The sequence below is a fragment of the Pezoporus wallicus genome, unplaced genomic scaffold, assembly GCF_028554395.1.
Source record: "Pezoporus wallicus isolate ANWC-B61680 ecotype Strahan unplaced genomic scaffold, APGP_CSIRO_Pwel_v1 contig_1438, whole genome shotgun sequence".
In the NCBI taxonomy this organism is placed as follows: domain Eukaryota; kingdom Metazoa; phylum Chordata; class Aves; order Psittaciformes; family Psittacidae; genus Pezoporus; species Pezoporus wallicus.
This window is the reverse complement of record NW_026638681.1, coordinates 1652183-1673054: the sequence shown is the minus strand read 5'-3', so window position 1 is coordinate 1673054 and position 20872 is coordinate 1652183. Positions and strand designations below refer to the sequence as shown.

General features: G+C 34.0%; 1 protein-coding gene across 1 annotated transcript in view; it reads right to left on the bottom strand.

The window, feature by feature from the left end:
* The window catches only part of CFAP47 (cilia and flagella associated protein 47), a 291654-nt gene that overhangs the window by 89680 nt on the left and 181102 nt on the right, over positions 1–20872 (bottom strand). The window contains exon 53 of the mRNA XM_057411837.1: positions 8039–8136. Within this exon, the coding sequence (XP_057267820.1) occupies positions 8039–8136 (98 nt within the window). The remainder of the gene's footprint in view (positions 1–8038; positions 8137–20872) is intronic.

Here is a 20872-nt window from a genome sequence, read left to right as displayed (position 1 = left end):
AATTATAAAAGCTACTCTCTTTCTTCACTTGACAGTTATTTTTCATATATATGACCACACATCTAGCATAGATGAAACAGCCCTCTAATTACTTGGTTTAAATCTAACCTTACATTTTTGTTCAATACTTCAACAGCAGTTAGTGACAGCTCAGCTGTCATTTTATGATCTACGTTAGCTTCCTGATGCTATATCACAGAACTGATTCATGCATCTGTAAGGAAGAGAGGAGGAGGTTAGCAGTAGCTGTATGTTTATCAAAAATTATCACTCATATTCTAATATTTCCAATAATTCACCTTCCTATTGATAACTTTTTTTAATGGGCTATATAAATATGGACTGGTCTGAATTATTTTTCAACTGCTTTTTGAATTGATTAATAATTGCCACCTTCACAAATTTGTATTTCTTCCATAAACCACATTGCCATGGTTCTTTTACAGAATGTTACTTTTTATGCTACCAATTGTTATGGAAGCATATTCTAAAAATTGGTCCTAGGGCATGATTCATAATTTCAGGTTTCTCAGTTTCTGAAAATATGATCCAAGCATCAGCCATATATAACAATATTGAGATTACAGTTTATTTTAGGATTTGTGAAAAACTGATGTACAGCTATGAAAACAGTGTGTGACTCTTTGTCGTGGTTTAAGCCTAGCTGGCAACCCAGAACCACGCAGCTGTTAGCTCACTCCCACCCTTCCTCCCCCTCCTCGCAGAGGGATGGGGAGGAGAATCAAAAGAAAGAAACTCCCATGGGTTGAGATAAGAACAGTCCAGTAATTAAGGTATAACACAAACCACTGCTGCTACCACCAGTAATAGTAATGATAAGGGAAATAACAAGGGGAGAGAATACAACCGCTCACCACCTGCTGACTGATACCCAGCCCGACCAGAGCAGTGACCAAACCCTTCCGGGTAACTGCCCCCAGTTTATATAGTGGGCATGACGTGCTGTGGTATGGAAAACCCCTTTGGTTAGTTTGGGTCAGGTGTCCTGTCTCTGCTTCCTCCTGGCTTCCCCTCCTCCCTGGCAGAGCATGAGACTCAGAAAGTCCTTGGTCAGACTAAACATTACTGAGCAACAACTAAAAACATCAGTGTTATCAGCATTGTTCTCAGGCTGAAATTCAAAAACACAGCACTGCACCAGCTACTAAGAAGAAAAAATATGACTGCTACTGCTGAACCCAGGACACGCTTCAATTTCCAAGTTACATAATTACAAAATATTCTTAAGTATATGCTTTTTACTTTTAATTAAATAAATAATGAAATCAATAATAGAAGAGATGCTGACACATAAATTCTAAGTTGGACCTTCTTTAACACTGGTTATATTTGTAGCAAGCTCTCTACATTATACTTGTTTATTGACATAATGCAGGTCCCAGAAAATGCAAACCGCTGCTAGAATAAACATGTTGTAGTTTGGGTTTTTTTGACAAGAAAAGTCACAAAGACTTAGGTGCTATAATTTATCTATATTAGCATGTAGCAAAACACAAAGAAGTAGACACATTAGAGCGAAATAGTAGTGTGTAGTCAGCATCCATACAGAAGACATAGTCAAAGTGATCTTAACACACAAAAGATGGAGACTACATACAGGAAAATTAAAGAACCATTATTCCACAAATGAAAATTGGCTAAACCAAATCCTTCTATGACTTCAGAATCTCACTGCTTAATCTCCTTTTAATAGTTGGAATAAAATCAGGAACAGGACTGGAATCTACCTAGAGAAATTAAAGCCTTCTCACACTCCACTCTACTAGCCCTTTCACTAGAAGCTACACTTATATTTTGGTCATTCTCCTGCTGGGAAATATCTCTATATTCTCCTATACTATATGTAAATTATTCCTGCATATTGAGCAGATCAACACTATTTTTAACTCTATGAATGTTTGCTTATGAGGCATGAAAAGACCAGGAATTGAGGGAACCACACATCAGAGTTGCACTCCTTTCTTCAAAGTAAAAGTATTCTTACTTGACCAATTATTTAATTATTCTACAAGAATAAAAAAATTAAAACCTAAAATCTTCTCCTTTATTTAGTGTTTTACAATCAGAGAATCACAGTTCAATATTCATTGCAATATTTCCTAACAGCAATTACAGGTTGTGAATAATATCAAGAATCAAGCTTGATTCTTGAGAGTGGGACAGATAACGAGTTCTTCCTAACACCACTTCTAATATTACATTTAAATGGTTGCTATGGTCAAGCACTGGCATCAAGGAAGTTTGTCATAGATTGACTTTTTACATAAAGATCTGATGTGCTATGAATCACTTTAAAATGTCAATGGGACTAAGCAACTCTTGTAACTTTTCACCTAATATTTTTAAATATCATTGAAGGCAATATATATTTGGGTTTTTATGTTTGTTGGATTTTTTAAAGCAGTAAAATTTCTAATCTTAAGATATTGCTCAATTACATCATAATTGCTTTGACTTTTTTTTTTAAAGAAATACTTTATCTTTTACTCTTCCTCCTGAAAGAATGATAATTCAGAATGAATAGATAAAAGTCTACAAAGTCACGAGCATCATGGAAAGAATAGATAGGGTTTAGCTCTCAGCTGACTCCTATAATTTAGGAACCAGGGGACATCAAATTAAAAGGAAGAACACAGCTAAAGAAAAGGTAATGGCTCAACAAAAACTTAAAAGATGTGAATGCATCATACTATGTGTACCTACTCTTGCTTTTTTTCTCAACATTTTCAACCACCACTGGAGAGGTCCAGGTTTCCTATCATACCACTTTGTTTAACTTTTTATAGACTGTGTCCAGTAAGTCTGGTACTTTCAGAGTATTGAAGAGTGCAATGAGTTTCAGAGAGCCCAGCAAAAATTTTAGAGGAAGGAGAATAGAACACTTACCCTTTTATAGACTAAAAGACAAATATCGAGCCTGTGACTGTTCAGACTATTCAGTGTGATGCAGAAATTATATGAAGGTCTAAAACTAGAACATTACTTGTCAACTGTTTGCTAGACTTCCAAGTGATGTACCTGCCTCACCAGAAAGTAAAAGTGTGGTTTTTCATAATATCCCCATTCATTTTAAAAGTATTTTAAATGCAATCTGAAATAATGTACCAAACTGCATAGGCTGGAAAAAAAGAAACAAAACAAGCAAACAAAAACCCTAACCTTCCCTGTTCCCCACCAAAAAAAAAAAAAAAAAAAAAAAAAAAACCAACACAAACAAACAAAAAAAAAACAACCAAACCCAAACATATAAAGAAAAACCCAAACTTGGTGAAAAAAAAAAAAAAGAGAAGATGATCAACTGAAAACTGGTGAAACAGTCATCAATCCGTTGCTTGGAAATACAGGCATGTGAAATTACAATGACAAATCTTAAAATCAATATTTGATTGTCATTTGCAAAATAGTGGCATCATGCATTTATCAAACACAGGAGGTACTCTGAGTACTAATGATCTGGAAGAAAAGCTAAGTGGTAGTGGATCATTGTCCCAAAATGTCTGAATGTAACAGTATAAAACAGTATTAGCACTACTAAGGGCCAAATTTGGGGCAATTTATTCTTTTACTATCCTTTTCTTCATAGAAAAATTGAGTGCACACACATAAAAAGAGATTAAAATATTTTTATTATTGAAACACTATACTGAGCTTTAAAACATTGTATCATAATATGCAATCTGTGGAGGACATTATGTTAACAACAAAAAAATTAACCCTATTTCAATTTACAGGCAGATAAATTAGAGGAATTATTGGGCTACTATGCTAAAAACACCTAGGAAATAAATATTATCTTTTAAAATTAAAAAGTAATTTTCTTCAATTCATGGATCAGATTCTGAGTTTTTTACACATCCATTTCACAGGAACCCATACTATCTACTGTACAGTAAGGACTACAGTTGGATTTGAATTTAAACTTTGGATTAGACTGAAGTTCGCATTTTAATGGAGGTACATCTAGGACAAAATGGAACTCAAACTTACTGCTTACAGCTGGATGAACCAGTCTAATAGTTAATTTCTTATCTTGATTTATAGTGATTCTGCTGCCGGTAAGCATGTAGAGATCAAAACATAAGCATAACAGATCAAAAGATAAATTATAAGGAATCATGATATTTTATTTATTAGAATTAGTATTCTACTACTCTATTTCTAAATGCATTTAGGAGACATTCTACTTGATTGAGAAAATGTATCCTTAGCACAGCTCATTGCTTTCGTATATTTTAATATAAATTAATATTTATACTTGTGTGTGTTTATATATATATTTTGTATATATGAAGTTGAGAAAAGCCAAAAGAAGATCATAATTTCCCATATTTATATTTTTCCTACTTTTTTTGGATGTTATTGGAGGAAGGAAAACAAAATTAGGTTTCCCCTGAAGAGGTGGCAAATTTCTGCGTACTGAAAAATGATATTTTCATCCAGCCAGAGAACTCCTTTCAAGCATTCTAGCCAAACAAGGACATTTCTTTTGCTGATATACAGTGACTGAAGTAGTTGAAATTAGGTTAGAGTTTAAAAGTAATGATTTTTTTCAATATAGCACACTTACTCAATATTTTTATTTCCATTAAATAGCCTTATCATAATCTAGTTTGTTAGAAAAATACTAGCTTAAATGTTTTCAGCCATGACAAACCGAAAGGGTTTTAACAAAACCTGAGTAGCATAAAACTGGATTTTAACTACTTTAACTGTTCAACCTCCACTTTGAATTTTAGGTTGAGATAAAGAACACATCTAAAAGCAGTAAGTAGTGCAATGGGTCTCATCAATGTAGAAATGCAAATTCATTACATTATATTAAAAACACAAGTTAAACTAAATCATCTGTGTATCAGACACTTTTTCATACCTGCAGATATCTTATGAGACAGAAATTTTGCAGCTTATGGATGGTAAGACACAGAATTTACAGTGCAAACCAAATGCAAATGAAACTGGGATTTAGTCAGAATTATAGGAAAATTATAGAATATGGTAGTATTAGCCAGTATTATAGGAAAGACAGATGAAAAAGCATACAACACTACTTAGCACAGAAAATCCTGAGCAAATTAAAAAAAAGGATGGTGACACAATGACTTGTTGAAGTAGTAAAAGATCTAGGGGATGGGGAGGGCAGTACACACAGAACTGTGGTATTTCCTCTTAGATGATTTTTACACACTAAAAGCTGAAGAGAGCAACTCTGTCCTGTATCCATTCATGCACCATGCACTGTGCTGTCAGGTAGACCTACTTGTTTCTTCAAAATTCTCTGCTCTCTTCAACAAAGGAATCTTTTGCAACATCAGCTGATGGCCACTAGCTCAGGCCAACCATAACGGTCAGAGTATCTACAGCTATGAACTCAGTTTCAACCTTGACACGCACATTTTGCCACCCCTTTTCATATGGTATGACGTTTCAAACAGACAATTTATGAAATTCAAAATGCTGAGTTAGGGAAAAGCATTTCCAAAGCTCAAACACAAAAGTGGAATCTGCAAGTGTATTCATCAAAGTCTTGTTAATATCTATAGCACTCATGGCACCCAGGTGACATATATCAGCATGACCCCATACTGCCTGTTCTTCCTGGGATGCCCACCAGCCCTCACCTCTGTGGAGACAACCTCACAGTCTGTAGGCTGTTAGTCACCACAGCCACACATCTACCATTAAGAAGAGCAAGATGTTGATACACACCTCACTCATTTCAAAACTCTGTCCTGACAATTTTACCTCTGTTGTAGGCAATTTCTGATGTTTCAGAAATCTGATACATTACATAAGGTAGGAAAAGTACTTTTGACATGCAGAAGATAAATTTGCATTGCATTTGACTACAACACACAGCTATAACTACTGTCCAAAAGCAGTGTTATTAGTATTTGAAATTAAATGTTGTTAATCCTTTACTTTCCAAGGGCCAGGAAGTAAAGACAGACCCTGAGGTCAAAAAGAGATCTATGTATTAATTAAATCTGACTCACTAATGCAGCAGATGTCCCAGTTGTCTACGCTTTTAAAAAATTTATCATCTTTTGAAACAATTTCAAGTCCTCAGCTTTACAAGATTCTGTCCATTGTTTTCACCAGTAAGATCTTCCAATGTTTTAGTGGAAGTTTTACTTACTAGGGCATTTAACGCAACACTAAATACTCTCAAATGAAACTTTTGACCACTAGCTCTTGATTCATGTTGGTCAGCAAAACTGAGAGACCACCACTATCTTTGCTATATTCTTTAGTGAATGATAACATTCCTTCTCCATTTTTTTCTTTGGCAAACTAAGCTCATAGAGGTACTTAGCATAAACAAGATAAGGCCTGCTTTTCCAGTTCCCCATGCTTTTAGTGGGTTTCTTCATTTTTTTTTTCCAGTATTTCAGTACAATACTTAACCTCCAAGAACCAGATCTGTGAACAACATTCTAATAGCAGTACCACTAGCATTATCTGCTTTCTGCTTTCTGCTTTTACTTCAGCAGTTAAGGCTTGTATTAGTTCTTTTACCAATGATGTCACACTGACAATCATCCTCAAAATTCACCAATAAAAATGGAATTTATGAGAATTTCCATGGAGATCTGAAAAAGACATAGAGCTACTTCTTTACCTCCTTCACCTTCATAGAAAGGAATTATTCCTATTCAGGTCAACAATTTCAGTGCCACATACATTGGAAAATTATATTGGATTTTACTGTTTTTTACAAGTTTTCATACTGAATGAGATTAAAAATTAAAGGTAGTTAAAATGCACCTTGGGAATTTATTATAAAATAGGGGTCAATAATACTTTAAATATAGTTTTTCTTTTACCATTTAACAGTATTTTCAGATCAGAAGATTATACAAGAATATTCTTTCCATGGTCTCAAATCACAAACAAATTCATGTAGTCTGGGCACCTCCCTACACCATGCTCAAAGATTTTGAACACATCATTCTCTGTTTCTCAGCCCTATAGAAGTTCATAATCAGGTTACTTCACTCCAAGGAAAGAAGAGCAAACCAGAAGTGATATACAATGGTATTTTAAATATTTTTAGAAATGCTTACTGGTTTGGACTTTTTCCTCCACATAAACCTATGCTTACATGTAAAATTAACTGAGGATAGTCTTCTTCCTTCCCAGCATCTGTTGCCGGAAGAGGTAGGCCCCTAGTTCTTGTATCATATATTTTTATTTGCAAAACTTTTCCTGCAGAAAAATACCATAGCAGCCACTTCTATTCACAGAACCTGTTATCAGCATCCATTATTAAAGTCAGTATTTCTGAGCTGCTTACAGTTCATGCAGAAAGCAGAATATCTAGATGATGGAGCAAATATCCATTTACAGAACAAGAAAAATATTAGCTCTGAAAATAAAAACCTCACAAAGTATAATTCAAAGATAAATACAATTACAAATCTTTGGCAAATAAAACCAATGTCAATTAAGCAAACATACTAAAAAGTTGTTTTATCTTTAAATACTTATGTGACTTAAATCATATATCTTCTATAATATGTAATTGTTCCTCTAAAATTACCAATATATTTTAATTCATTTTAGAGAGCAAAAGCATGTATTTGTCTTGTAACAAAAATATGATTGAATACACTCCAATAATTAATGAAATTTAAATGACAATAATAACTTGGTATACATAAGGAATGAGGGTACCAGAAGAGACTTATTCTGTTGTGAACTGTACAGGAACTGCTTGAAGTTTTTCTAGATTTCAACCTTATCTGAGATCCAAAATCAGAAGCAGATGTCAGAAGAATAAAAATGTAATTCTTTAAATAGGATAAAAAAGACACTTTTCCAAGCATTCATATCAGTTCATACCACTGAGCTTAAATGAGGTCTTCATCAGTTTTGAGTTTTATTATTCAAAAAGTGATCATGTGTGATTACTTAATAAAATTGAATAATCCTCCATGATTACAGGCAGACCAACAGTAAAAATTACATTTTTCTTCTAATGCAGCAGAACAAAATTAAACATTTAAAGTAATCTTACCAAAACTTTGCACTGCACATGTATCTTTCTTTCTGGTGGTGCAGGTATGCTGTTAATCTTTAAGGAGAACCACACTTTGCAATGTAAAGATCTTCCTCCTATGTTAAAAAGAATAAAATGTCTTTACAAAAGATCTCATGAGATGATTAACCCTAGCAGCATTCAAATCAGTGAGAAATTTGGACTTTTAGCAGAAATGCCAATCATTGTTCACATTGAGACAAAGCAAATCATGAACTGATTTAATAGCTGTCGACCAACTGCATTATCTAATTCTTTCTTGTCTGGATTCAAAATAGTCTGGATTCAAAATAGTAACAAAATCAATATGTACATAAACCAAATGGAAATCACATGTTGGCAAAGTAGTTTCCCAGACTATCACATTGTTTGAGAATTTTAAATATCATTGATTTGTAACTGTTTTTTCTTTAACAAAGACAATGCTAGAAAAATTTTAAAATTGTGGGGTTTTTTATTAAAAGCTCATCCACCATAGATTCAAAACTACAAGTTTTTCATTTAACAGACTATTCAGTTACACAGAATCCATCCTCAAATATCTGTTTGAACAAACAGTAATATGTACACAAATGCATTTTTCATCAGGTTTTGAGACAGGATGTCTTGAGTTATTGGGATAACAAACAGGTTGGCATGAAAGAGACCAAGAATGCTCAAAGATGGTAAACACACACATCAAAACATTGATGCATCAGCACTGTCTTATTAGATCAGATTCATTATCAATCTTATCCTAAGCTCTGTTATCAGTAACTAGGAAAAATCTGATCAGAAAAAATGTTCAATAAACTCTTGTAAACTCATACTTAATTACACAATAAACTATCAAGAAATATCTCTTTTAGTATTTTGTATTACCTATTCCAATAAGAAGAGATGGGAAATTCTAACATTATGCACAAATGTTGAAATGCATCAGACACTCCTTTTGAATTTTGGAGATCATTCATGAGGTCACAGAAGACTATCTCACACATGTATGCTCATGAAATTCTACTGATAGATTTTAAATTCTGCAGATTCCAATGATTATGAAACCCTTAAATGGAACTTGAAGGTATGTTACTACTAAGGCCAGAAACAGAGAAGCATTAACTACCAGTAGCCATGGGAAGCACAGGCAAACAGACCTCTGATCTGGAGGAAGTCTGACAGTATTTTTGACTGCCAAATTGACAGTATTTTTATAATTTTATATTATATCTACCAAATTAAATAAAAATTAGTTTACCTAATATGACCTTTGGTATATCACAGAACTTAAATTCTGTTCAGTTACACAGAATTGTTGTACAGCTTCATGCAAATGATCCATGTTTTGATAAAGCATATTTTCCAGATAGACTTTGAGTCTTGATTTGAAGATATCCACCAGCAGTTTATTCTGGTGGCTAATTGCTGGCACTGGAAAACATTTAAATATGAGTTTAATTTCTGATTTCTATTAGATTTGCTTCAATAACTAGCGAAAAGGTCTTGCAATGACTTTAATAGATTTAAGAGATCTAGCATTATGTATCAAGCATTTTCCTGTATTTAGAATAGTCATGAAAATTAACAACATCAGCTCTTCAGTCCTGGTCAGATAGGCAAAAGAGACTGAGCCCAAAGTCTCTCATCATTAGGCCTGATCTCCACAACACATATTTCATATGGAATTTTTTTTTTCAAGTTGTTGAACGGTTGGTCAGCGCCTTTTAATAATGCATACACAAGAACTGCTTGCAGTATTCTTGTTTGTCAGTATATTGTATGAGATGAAAATCACCTTAATCCTCCTACTCACACTTTCTTGAATTATACACTAGAGAGCTATATAACCAGTTCTGTTTTACCACAGCATTAGTCTGTTTTATGCTGAGACCACAGCTCTTCTCAGAGGCACTGATTCCCTTATCGCAGTTCCTCATTCGGCATATATGACTTTGTTTCTAAACTGTATTTCCAATAGAACTGTGCCTGGTTGGTTTTGATTATATTAATTTCTTTAAATATTCACTGAATACTTTCTGTATTAGCTTACCCATTCTTTTGTTCAGGCTAATTTGATACGCATACAATTTACTCTTTTTTTAATACCAGCAGAGTATTACAGTCTTCCAGTTTCTGGAACAGCCTCAGTATCTTATGATCTATAAAACTTAACATCATTGAGTTCAACTCAGTGAATGAGATCTGAGAATTCCTCTTTTGAATGTCCATTAAAGGGTTCTGGCATGCATGCGACCTTGAGTTTAATCAATTAAAAAAGTGAAAAAAATAGTATACATCTGTATATTATCCTTATGCAAAAACAGAACACATGACCTGAGACCTGACATAAAAGTTCTCCATTAAAGACCGAAAGAAAATCAAAGGGTGCCCACTGCTTGGGACATCACATTCTTCCAGAATGCAGTCAAACTGTAGGAAAGGGTACAGCAGAAGTCTAAAAAAATGCAGGTAGGAAACAACAAAGGGAAATGTCAATGGTAAAGTTCCATTTACACAGGATACCTGATTAAACAGCAAGACAAATGCATTTATTAAAGTAAAGAAACACATTCATGAATGAATGTTCTTTACAACGAAGGAAAATAAAAAAGAGCATAAATTGTTATTTGAACAGAAAATTAACAAGGTTGTCTCCCTGTCTTAAATCTTCCATGCAAAACAAACAAACAAACAAACGAAACCCCCCCAAAAAACAGTGACAACTTTGTGTGACAATTTGCTAAGACTTAGGAGTAGTAAAATCTTTTCAAACACATCTGAAGCTGGTAGCCTGCCAAACTCTGAAGGGCTGATAGATGATCAGGGTGGATGAACAATGTTAAAGTTACATAAGGCTGCAGCAGAAAAAACAAATTAATTCTGTGCAGTAGCGTTTGTTATACAGGAGTTCAGGGGCTTCCTATACCCATGCTAGAGCTTGTTTTGAGGGGAAAGGTCACAGGCACCCTGCCAAATTATAGTTTCAGCAGGAATGTTTTTGGAGCAGACTGGTAATGAAGAAAGCAGCAAATCACCTGGGCAAGATAGTCTCTGCCCAACAATTCTGGTCTACTGTAAGGTGTCCCTGCCAATGGCAGAGGCAATGGAACTAGGTGATATTTAAGGTCCCTTCCAACCCAAGCCATTATGGATACAAAAGGAACTTATGTATGAAAGTGTGGTGGTGCAAATAGCCATGTGACCCATTGCCTAATTCAACTACAGGTACAATGAAATGAAATGCAAAGAATGTGCTGCCAATTTTTAGACAGGTCTCTGAGATGGGAAATTACAGATGCGAGTTTATCTATTCCAAAGAAAATTATTAAGAGTCATAGTAAGGGAGAGAAGCCACAACACGCAAAACTATTTGAAATCTTTATTCAACAAAGTCACGACCTCTGCGAATAAGGGATATGTGGTTTATATAGTACCCTGGTTTTCCAAAAATCTATTTCTAAGGTCCCCTTCCAAAGGTTTCTAAGGAAACTAATTTGCAGAAGAGGGAACATTAGAAGATGGTATTAAAATACAGAAACCAAAGAACAGGAATGGCTAATTCTCCCTATGAAGAGACATAAAGAATGAAGTGAAAAGGCTTGGTTTTGGTATGAAAAATTCCTAACCACTTTTTCTCCCTAGGATGGATATTTTAAGATTCTGTCTCTAGCAAACTGATCTGGAAACACTCCTAAACATCTGGAAGTGTATCTCCAGTGTGCTGGAGTACTTTCGCTTTTATCATAATGCACGGCCAAATGTTTCATGGAACTGCTTTGTTACATGGAATACAGTGCCTGATTAACACATCTATGCTTCTACCAAGATATTTTCCTTATAGATATACAGCCTGCTTTGTTGTCTCTGATCACATATTTTTCCTCTGTATTCTTAGCTTTCTTGAATCACTTTTCTGTACTTCAAAATTACAGTAATGTAGAAGTTACAATTAACTTGCTTTTTCTCTTCTTGCTTTTATACACAAATTCATTGATTCTGCTCACACAAATTGCTTAAAAGTGCCGTAATATCTGACATGTCTCAAAAGCAAAGTTTTCAGGTCAAAATGTTCAGTTTTGACTTCAAGTACTTAGAGCTATTGAAACCTTTCTCATTTTAGAAAGGAACTCTACATTTCTTTTTGTACTTTATATGCATCTGAACTTAGATTGATTTCTCTTTAAATTTTACTCATTGCAACTTATATGATATACCATCAGTTTTTCCCCCAGAGACTTGAACAACCTTTTGTAATCCAGTCAGTCTGGTGTATTTAGTGATGCAAATAAGCTGTTCCCATGATCTCTTAATTTTTTTTGCAATTTTTTAAATGTTATGAAATTCTGCTAAACAAATCAGTGTTGCAAACCATAAACTTCTAATCCTATACTTCGCATCATGTCCTGAAGAGTTAGCAGTTTTGAAATTCCCTCCCTTATACTCACAGCATGCTTTGCTCTACTCACTGATGAGAATATATTACTACCATATCAGCCACAAACTGAAAAATCTCTTCTCTCTTTCCCCTTTCCTTGTCCTTTCCTTAAAATTACTTTCCATCCTCTGTCTGCTACACCAGTCATTAAATGTGCCATCAAACATCCGTGGTTATATGTCAGCTTAAAAATAGAAGAGATTCTTTCCTCCTGATTGGGACACAGCTGCCCATCATTCAGCTACATTACACATCACTGAGGATGAAGGAAGATTCTGCCTGATCTCCTGAAAACTGTAGATTTCTAGGGTGTTTTGGGGGTAGAGGTGATAGGGACATAATGGGGAAATTGGAATTATTCTGCTAAATACTAAAATATCTATTTGAAATATTTTATCCTGATTTTACACACTTCTCATATTGACATCAAAAGTATGCTTATTTAAACAAAAAGTTGAATTAAAGTGGTATTCTCAAATTCAATGTGTGTTCTTTCCACAGTATTTTTACCTAACATTTGCAGAGCTAATATAGCAAATAATAAAAAAAAAAAAAAATACATTGCATTTGATTCCAGATTTAAATAAAACATCAACCACGCTCTTAGATGTGCCTTTAAGGGTATGTTTTTTAGCAATAACAGGCAAAGGATCTATTTCTTGGATCTATACAAAACTTTACATGCTGGTAGTTATCTAAATTCTCTTGAAGTGAAAGAATTTGAGACGCTTACATGCTGTTTTCACAGTATATGACCGTACAGAATTTAAAATATAAATTAAGACATTTTGTCTAGTTCCCTACAACATGTAAATAAGTAATAGTTTCCAATATGTAAAGAGCTTACACTGCTAGCACAAGATAAATCAATATTTAGACTTCATTCCGCTCATGTGCAAACACAACATCCACAAGTAACCGACCCCATGCAGAGTCATCTCTTGAAGGACAAGAGCCGCTGTTCATGAGAGCAATTAATAAGTAATGTCATATTTATTTTGCTTTTCATTTTTTATTTAGAATATATCATCGGACTAGCTATTAAGCACATGTGATGATTTATGCTCATTTTTTAAATTTGACAGGCCTTAGCAATCTAAGAATTACAGTAAGAAGACCTAATATTTCTTCTGTAAACTTTTCCTGACAATTTAAGTTTCTCTACCATGTTAAGTGCACAGAATTTTTATGCATATTTTGTTTTTCACATCTCAAAGTTTATTCCAGATACAAAACTAGTTACAGTAATCTTTCCAAAGACATAGAAATTGCTATTTTGCTGTTTAAATAGACCCATCACTCCACTGAAAACTATTTGTAAATTGAATCCTGTTTTAACTGGCTCTAGCTATCTCACTTCATTTAGTTTCCAAGTGTAGAAAAATTGCACCTAATTTTTGGGGGAAAGCTATAAACACTATACACATTAAGAAAATGTTGCAATCCTATTATGCTAAAAGGTCAAAATGATGTAAAAAGGCAGACACTAATATTCATTCTCACAATGTGAGGAATAGACATAATTGGAAAGGCAATGCTTCTATACTTTCTTTTTTCAAGGAAATTATTAATTTAAGGTTATCACCTTTAGGCTTGAGCTCATGAGTTTTCTCAACGAAGGGCTATAGTTTTTCAATAAATGTAATCAGTATGTATAGCTTTTAAAAATGTTTGCACTTTGCATGACAAAATAAGCTTTGCTCTCAGCTGCCATTTTATGTACATAAACATATCTGAGCAGCCCTAACATTTCAGTGAATATTCATTTCATGTATCCCTTACAGGATTGCTTGAAAAAATATTTTAATGTCTTTCAAATATTAATTTTGTTCTTAAAGGATATTACGTTATAATTTGCTCTGAGCAACTCTCAGAAATTTAGTGTGCCTTACATTTTGTATCAAACCTAGGTAACAGAGTGGACAGTACTGAAGTGATGTTGAGGTCGAAAGACTGCATCAGTTTGTCCACCTAAATCAGAGTTGATGTATGCAATTGCTGCAATTTAAAATTAAATTATGATATTTTCATGTGTAAAAAAATTACTTAATATTGAATTAATCCAAAATTTTCGAGTTAATAAAATACATATAGGTGGGATTGGCGAAGAAGAGCATTCTACAAGAGGGACATCTCCAAGCTGGGGTAGGGTTCTTTTTCTTCAGGACTTGCCCTAAACTAGGTAATGACCATATCTCCAAAGCCTTTTGTCACTTGGGAAAATTTGGAAACAGAAATTAAAACAATTTTCTAAACTGTAAAATCAAACCCACATTTTGGCCTTTTGGAATTAGCTGCGATCACCAGGAAATGAAGATTTAAAGAAGCGCCTGTTCTCTTTAAGGCAGAACCCCAGAATATCTCTTTTTTCTTTTCTGCCTTCAATGCTGTCTTTCCAAATGAACATCACCACCTTATGGTAAAAACTCAGATACCACTAGCCCATAAATCATACCGCTTTTCCCTAAACTTTCTCCAGAACTGTAAGGAGAAGAAAGAATTTTGACACCACAGATAGCTTATCTCAAAGAAATGGATGACTAGAGCTGTTGACATCTTCCATTTCTGAAGTTCAGTCTTCCATGTTATTAATATAATCACAGTATGATGTCATAACTCCATTTCTCAGTTAGACACCTTTACTCCACAAAGACACTTTCTCAACTCAGTCTCCCAGGTAACAGCTTCAAAAAATCATTCAGCAAATCTGCTATATCCATAGGATTTGGGGGGGGGGGGGGGGGGGGAATTCCCTATAATACAAAATAATCTTGATGCCCTTCATGAATTTTTAATGTCTTATTATGAGGATGTCACAGCTCTCCATTCTCTCTTGCAGTTGGGTGATAAAATGTAAAGAAGGCAAATATGGTTATTCACCTTCTACAGGTTTGTAGGGGGTTTCTTTTTAGTCTCCATTTGTATTGTGCTCTCCATTTACCCAAGGCATGTACCTTTCATGAAATTTAGTCTAGTCTGCTATCATCCATCTACTGGTGACACAAAGACATTCATCTGCTGGTACATACTAGGGCAGAATATCGTTCACATGTTAACCTTTTCCTGAAGAAGTCAAGGGGAGTAAACTCAGAGCACATGCCAGTATGCCATCCAGATACCAAGCACTCGTGACACTAAGTAAATATAGATATAACCAAGAGATCAAAATCAACAATAACACAGGCAATATATTTGCAATATATTTGGCAATAGAATCCATCTCCCGTCATTTTTTTAAGGCTCTGCAGGAAGCATGACATAGGTAAACACAAAGTATTCAAAGCTAAAGAAAATTCCAAATGCTGAACAGAAATTCAGCACTTATTAGCAACACAAGTCAAAAAACTCACTGAATTTCTGGAATGGGCAAGGGGAATATTCTATCATATTAACAGTTGTAGGAATAAATTCGAAGTACTGTCACAAAACCTATCAAAGTAGGTTCACAATGTCAATTTTATTTCTTGACTCTACCTTCTTTAGTAAGAGCATAAAGCCACGCACTTAAAAGAACCTCAGACTTGCAACCTAAACCACCCAAATACTCTCTGAACAAGTGGGATGGACACTTGGGAGATGAAACAATCTACTACATAAGGAATCTGTCATGAATGAGCCACTGAAAATAAACAGAGCACCTCTGGGGAGCAGTAGTAGGTTTCAAGTAGGATAGTCTGTATGTCTGGGAGCAGCCTGCACCTCAAACACTTGGTTTTCTCAAAAGCCTGCCCTTACAGTATTATTTAATCTTTTACCACCTGGCTTTTTATTCTTACTCTAGAAGATTAATGTATCTCAATCGGATATCTCAAAATCAAACCATTATCACAAGCAGAATCTTTGTGGTAATTTATGGGAAGATGATATGCTCTTAGCTAATACATCATGGTTTTAGAAGTTTGGATAGCAAGCAAGAGGAACTGGAACTTTTCACTGATTAGAATAAATTTTATATAACTGGAGATTATATAGTGAAGTGATTCTTAGAACACTAATGCACTTTTAAAATATTGTTTAACTTCTAGTGTGAAGATAAATTACATTTGCTTTAAGAATGTTATTTGATTATTATAGTTACCTTAGTTCAAAGACCTGGCAAAGAAAGAAGCTGAGGCTAAGTACAGGAGATATTCAGGATAATCCAGTCTAAAAGTAAAATAAGCACACAGTTCCAAAGAGGGAGAGAGGCAAGAAAAGATCCAGAAGAGAATAAAAATCAAAAAGTAGCTAATTGCTATGCAATGATGAAAAGACTTATAAAAAAAATAGTATAACCAGAATGATCTTGAAGCTCAGAAAACAACTATTGCTAAATAATTTTTTAATTTTTATTTTTCTTGAGAAAGATTTTTAAGGAAAATCAATGGTTACAATCATCACATGCACAAAAACATTGCTACTAAAAGTGAATTCCCTTTCCGTGATGGAAAGAGTAACAAACGGTGGGCTTTAGTACGTTTGAAAAGTATCAGGAAAACCTTACTATAATAACGGTTGAGAGGACAGGTTACCTGAGTCATGCAGTCTTCATTAGTAATTAGCTCTAAAGAATATCCTAGGGGAATGGTGGTCAAAATCCACAAAATAACAAGTTTTACTACCAGGCTACACATAACTAACACACTCATGTTCCACCAAAGGCCTCAACGCACGCTCAATCAGTCATAATCTCTAGCTCACATGAAATTTGAATTCTTGGCACAAATCTAGTAGATGCAACTATGATCACGCTCATGTCAATTCCTTAACCCAATGAACACAAACAAGTTATGCTCTAACCTTTTCTGCTCCCACTTACTTCATACAGCTTTTAAAATTACTCAAATTCTTAAAGAGTTTTTTTTCCAAAGGTCTATTGATTTTTCTCCATTTGCCATATCTGGCTTTATGTCAATTGACAACTTTTGATGATGATGATGATGGTGATACTATATATATATATATATATATATATATATATATATACTTAATCTTTGTCATTCTATGTCTTAACTTTGGAAAAATCCAAAGGTAACTGTCTCTAGTTTTTGGCTCATAAAGACTCAGATAATGAACAGAAGGATTACTGCTCACTTCTATTATGATGGAATATAAAGCTGCTAAGGGTGACTGTGAAAAAAGGGGTCCTTAAATTGCTCTGTGGGCTCTCTGGAGGGTTGGAAAATAATCAGTAATATTTAAAAATGCACACAAAGACAATATAAACAATGTAACAAGGAATGGGATGGGAAAGGGAACAGAAGGGAAAAGTGTCTCATGCTAGTGTAGCAGAAAAGCCACCAATACCGATTGCTTGAATAAGTTCCAAAAGAGAATGGAGTAAAATAACCCAGGTTTGGGGGATGTGGGGGGGGGGGGCGGTCTGCATCTTGGCAGAAATAGTATTCACTGGCTAGGTTTAGCAGAGCATTGCACATTTTAAGAGGGTATAAACTGTGACTTATGCTAGAAAATCACTTGCCAGCTGAACAGCTTGGGTAAGCTGTGCGCCACAGACATTTTGACATGTCTGAAAAAGTGAAATCCAGCTCAGAAGTTGTGTACACATAGTCACAGTTGATGTACCCTTGGCACAATAGGATAAGTTGTACACAGATGACTTCCAGTCATGAAGTTCCTTAAAATGATAACTTCGGTATTTTTCTGTTGCACATCATAAAATACAGATATTTATACACATAATAAATATATTGTGTCAAAGAGAGAAACCTAACTGGTCATAGGTTAGCCTTTTTTGGGTGTTTTTTTTTTCCTTTTCTTTTTTTAATAAATGCCATTTTTATGCTACCTAATATGTCTTCATAAATTAAACTTGTTGGCTATTAAGAGGTCTTTGATATATAATATAAAACATCAACACACTGTGGCCAGAAAATTTCAAATATAAAATCAATGTGATTTTAGAACTGGTAAAAGTCTTCATGGCACTGAAACAACATACAATGTGTAGTTAGTGTTTTTTTCAACTTTTTCAGTCAAACAGAAGTTATTGGATGAAATATAAAATTCATTAGTGAAACAATGTCCTGTTACAGGCAGAAAATCAAACTAGCAGTCAAAAAAACACAAACGGACAACAGAAAAGAAACATTTATTCTTAAATCTCAGAAGTCTGCTCATAAATCTAGCACTTATTTATTGTAAAGGCTTAGGAAAACTTTTGTTTTTAAGTCTTGGCAGCTAAGGCTTGTTAGAATGTCTTTAACAATTCTCCAGGTGGTGTGGTCTCTTCTGCTGTGGAGAAATATACTTCCAACAGGTAAATGCTCTTTATTATGATATTCAAAGCCATATTCTATTATTGTCAACACAATAAATACAAAATAACCTTACTGGAGACAAAGCCCAGCTTTATGCTAGTGTTGTGTCACACAAGCTTTTGTGAGTTACTGCACACAAGCTCTTTCAAAGATATACTTCATTAAGCAGCACAAGCCTCATTTGAGAGGCAAATGTCATTGAATCAATTGAATTATAGAAATTTGGAGTTTAGAAGGTGCTGTAAAATCAATTGCTTCAATTGTTATTTTTCCCTAAAAGTTTTATATTTCTTAGCTTGGAATTCAGCATCTTTAAAAATATCAAAAAGACACAAGAAACAGTGAGAACTACATATCTTTATTTTTAATATTCATTAATATTCAAAGATTTTACCCCTTCTAGTTACCACAAAAATAAGTTAACAACATTTCCTGGTATACACATGAATTTCTAGCTGAACATTTAACTATGACTTTGATTTTAATATATGAATCTACAGGAGACTTCAGTGAGAAGACAGTTCATTTCCAAACAGGGCTCACTTTTAAATTCTCTACCATACACTAACAGGTTCACCCTATGCAGTTTCCTTTGAGAAATGTGTTAAATCTTAAGGCTAAGAATGCCTGTTTTCTAAGTGAAGATATGTGAGAATTACAAAACTTATGTATCCTACAGAGTGATTCCTGACCACTGTTAGAATTTTTTTAATTCTGTATTTGCCAATAAAATTTTTTTCCATAATAAAGGTGGTATGCTAAAAACATTAAACAAAAGCATTTTATCAACCCTAAAAGAGTTTCATGGCAATGAAGCTAGGCAAATGCAAAGGCATTAAATCTGACAAGTGTCCACGTATTTTATTTTTCAGCATAACCTTTTTCAGGAACCTTTTAATCAAATTCATTGGGATTTGGATCAGTTTCCATTCTAAGCTTTGCTACAAAGTAGGCATTTGATTTCATTCTCCTAAGACAAAAAGGCAACTCCACACACACACAAAAAGCAACGTTATTCTTGGATAAAAACAGTCTTCCCTAAAAAAAAATATTATTTATGAACATAATTTTATGGCCTGTTTAACATGTTTCTGCTGAGCACTTTAGGTCATTTTAGAAAAACGATGATTATTTCTCTATATATAAAATACAAAATTATTTATATGAAATAGAATCCTGACCACAATGATGAAGTGGACAGATTTTCATTAGATTTCAAAAACCTTATTGTAGAGATATGCAAACAATTTATGTTTTCAATAAAATAAGAAATGATGAAGTCAAATTCCATTAATATTCAAGAAGAGCTTTATGTTCATGTATTTCCATGCTAAATAAAACCAGCCTTTCATTCATTTAATGGATATTCTCTGCCTTATTTACAGATGCTGAACTTTATCAGGATGCTCTTATTAACTTCTCAATGTATTGGTGGACAAATAAGGTGCAGATAACTCATAAATCCAGAGAGTTTAGTGAAAGCAATCCTCTAATTCAACCATAATTAATGTACATATATATCATACAGTGAAAGAAACATTACTCATAAATAACACAAGTTTACTTGAAGTGTTCCCAGGAACACTAATCATGCTTTTATAATCCAATCTAATTGTCAAAACTACAAAAGCCTTTGTAACCCCCTCCCCCAGAAACCCCAGGAATTATTTTACTTACTGCACTGTAACTTTTTTATGAAGTTTGTCATTATTAGAGGCTATATTTTTAAATGTGCATGAAGTCTGGGTATGAAATAATACGGACATAAGGAACCATGATACATTGCCAAAAAAAATGACTGGAAAGCAATTTATATATGCACATTTCCCATATTTCATGCACATTTTAAAAAAATAGTCAGAAATTGCTAGGTTCTGCATCCTACACATTATTTAGTACTGCACAGATCCACAGTAGTGACATACAAATATTTATGCTAAATGCTTTTTCTTTAGCTGCACCTGTAAAACATCTGCTATGTAAAAAACACAGTTTACTGCAATTACAGCTATGTGGATACTATGTGAAGCCTAAAGCAAAAAGTATGATGTTTTAAAGTATGCATTTTACACTTCAAAACAATGCAATACTAATTGTCATATTGTACAGCAAGTAACACTGATTTGGATGCAATATCATATC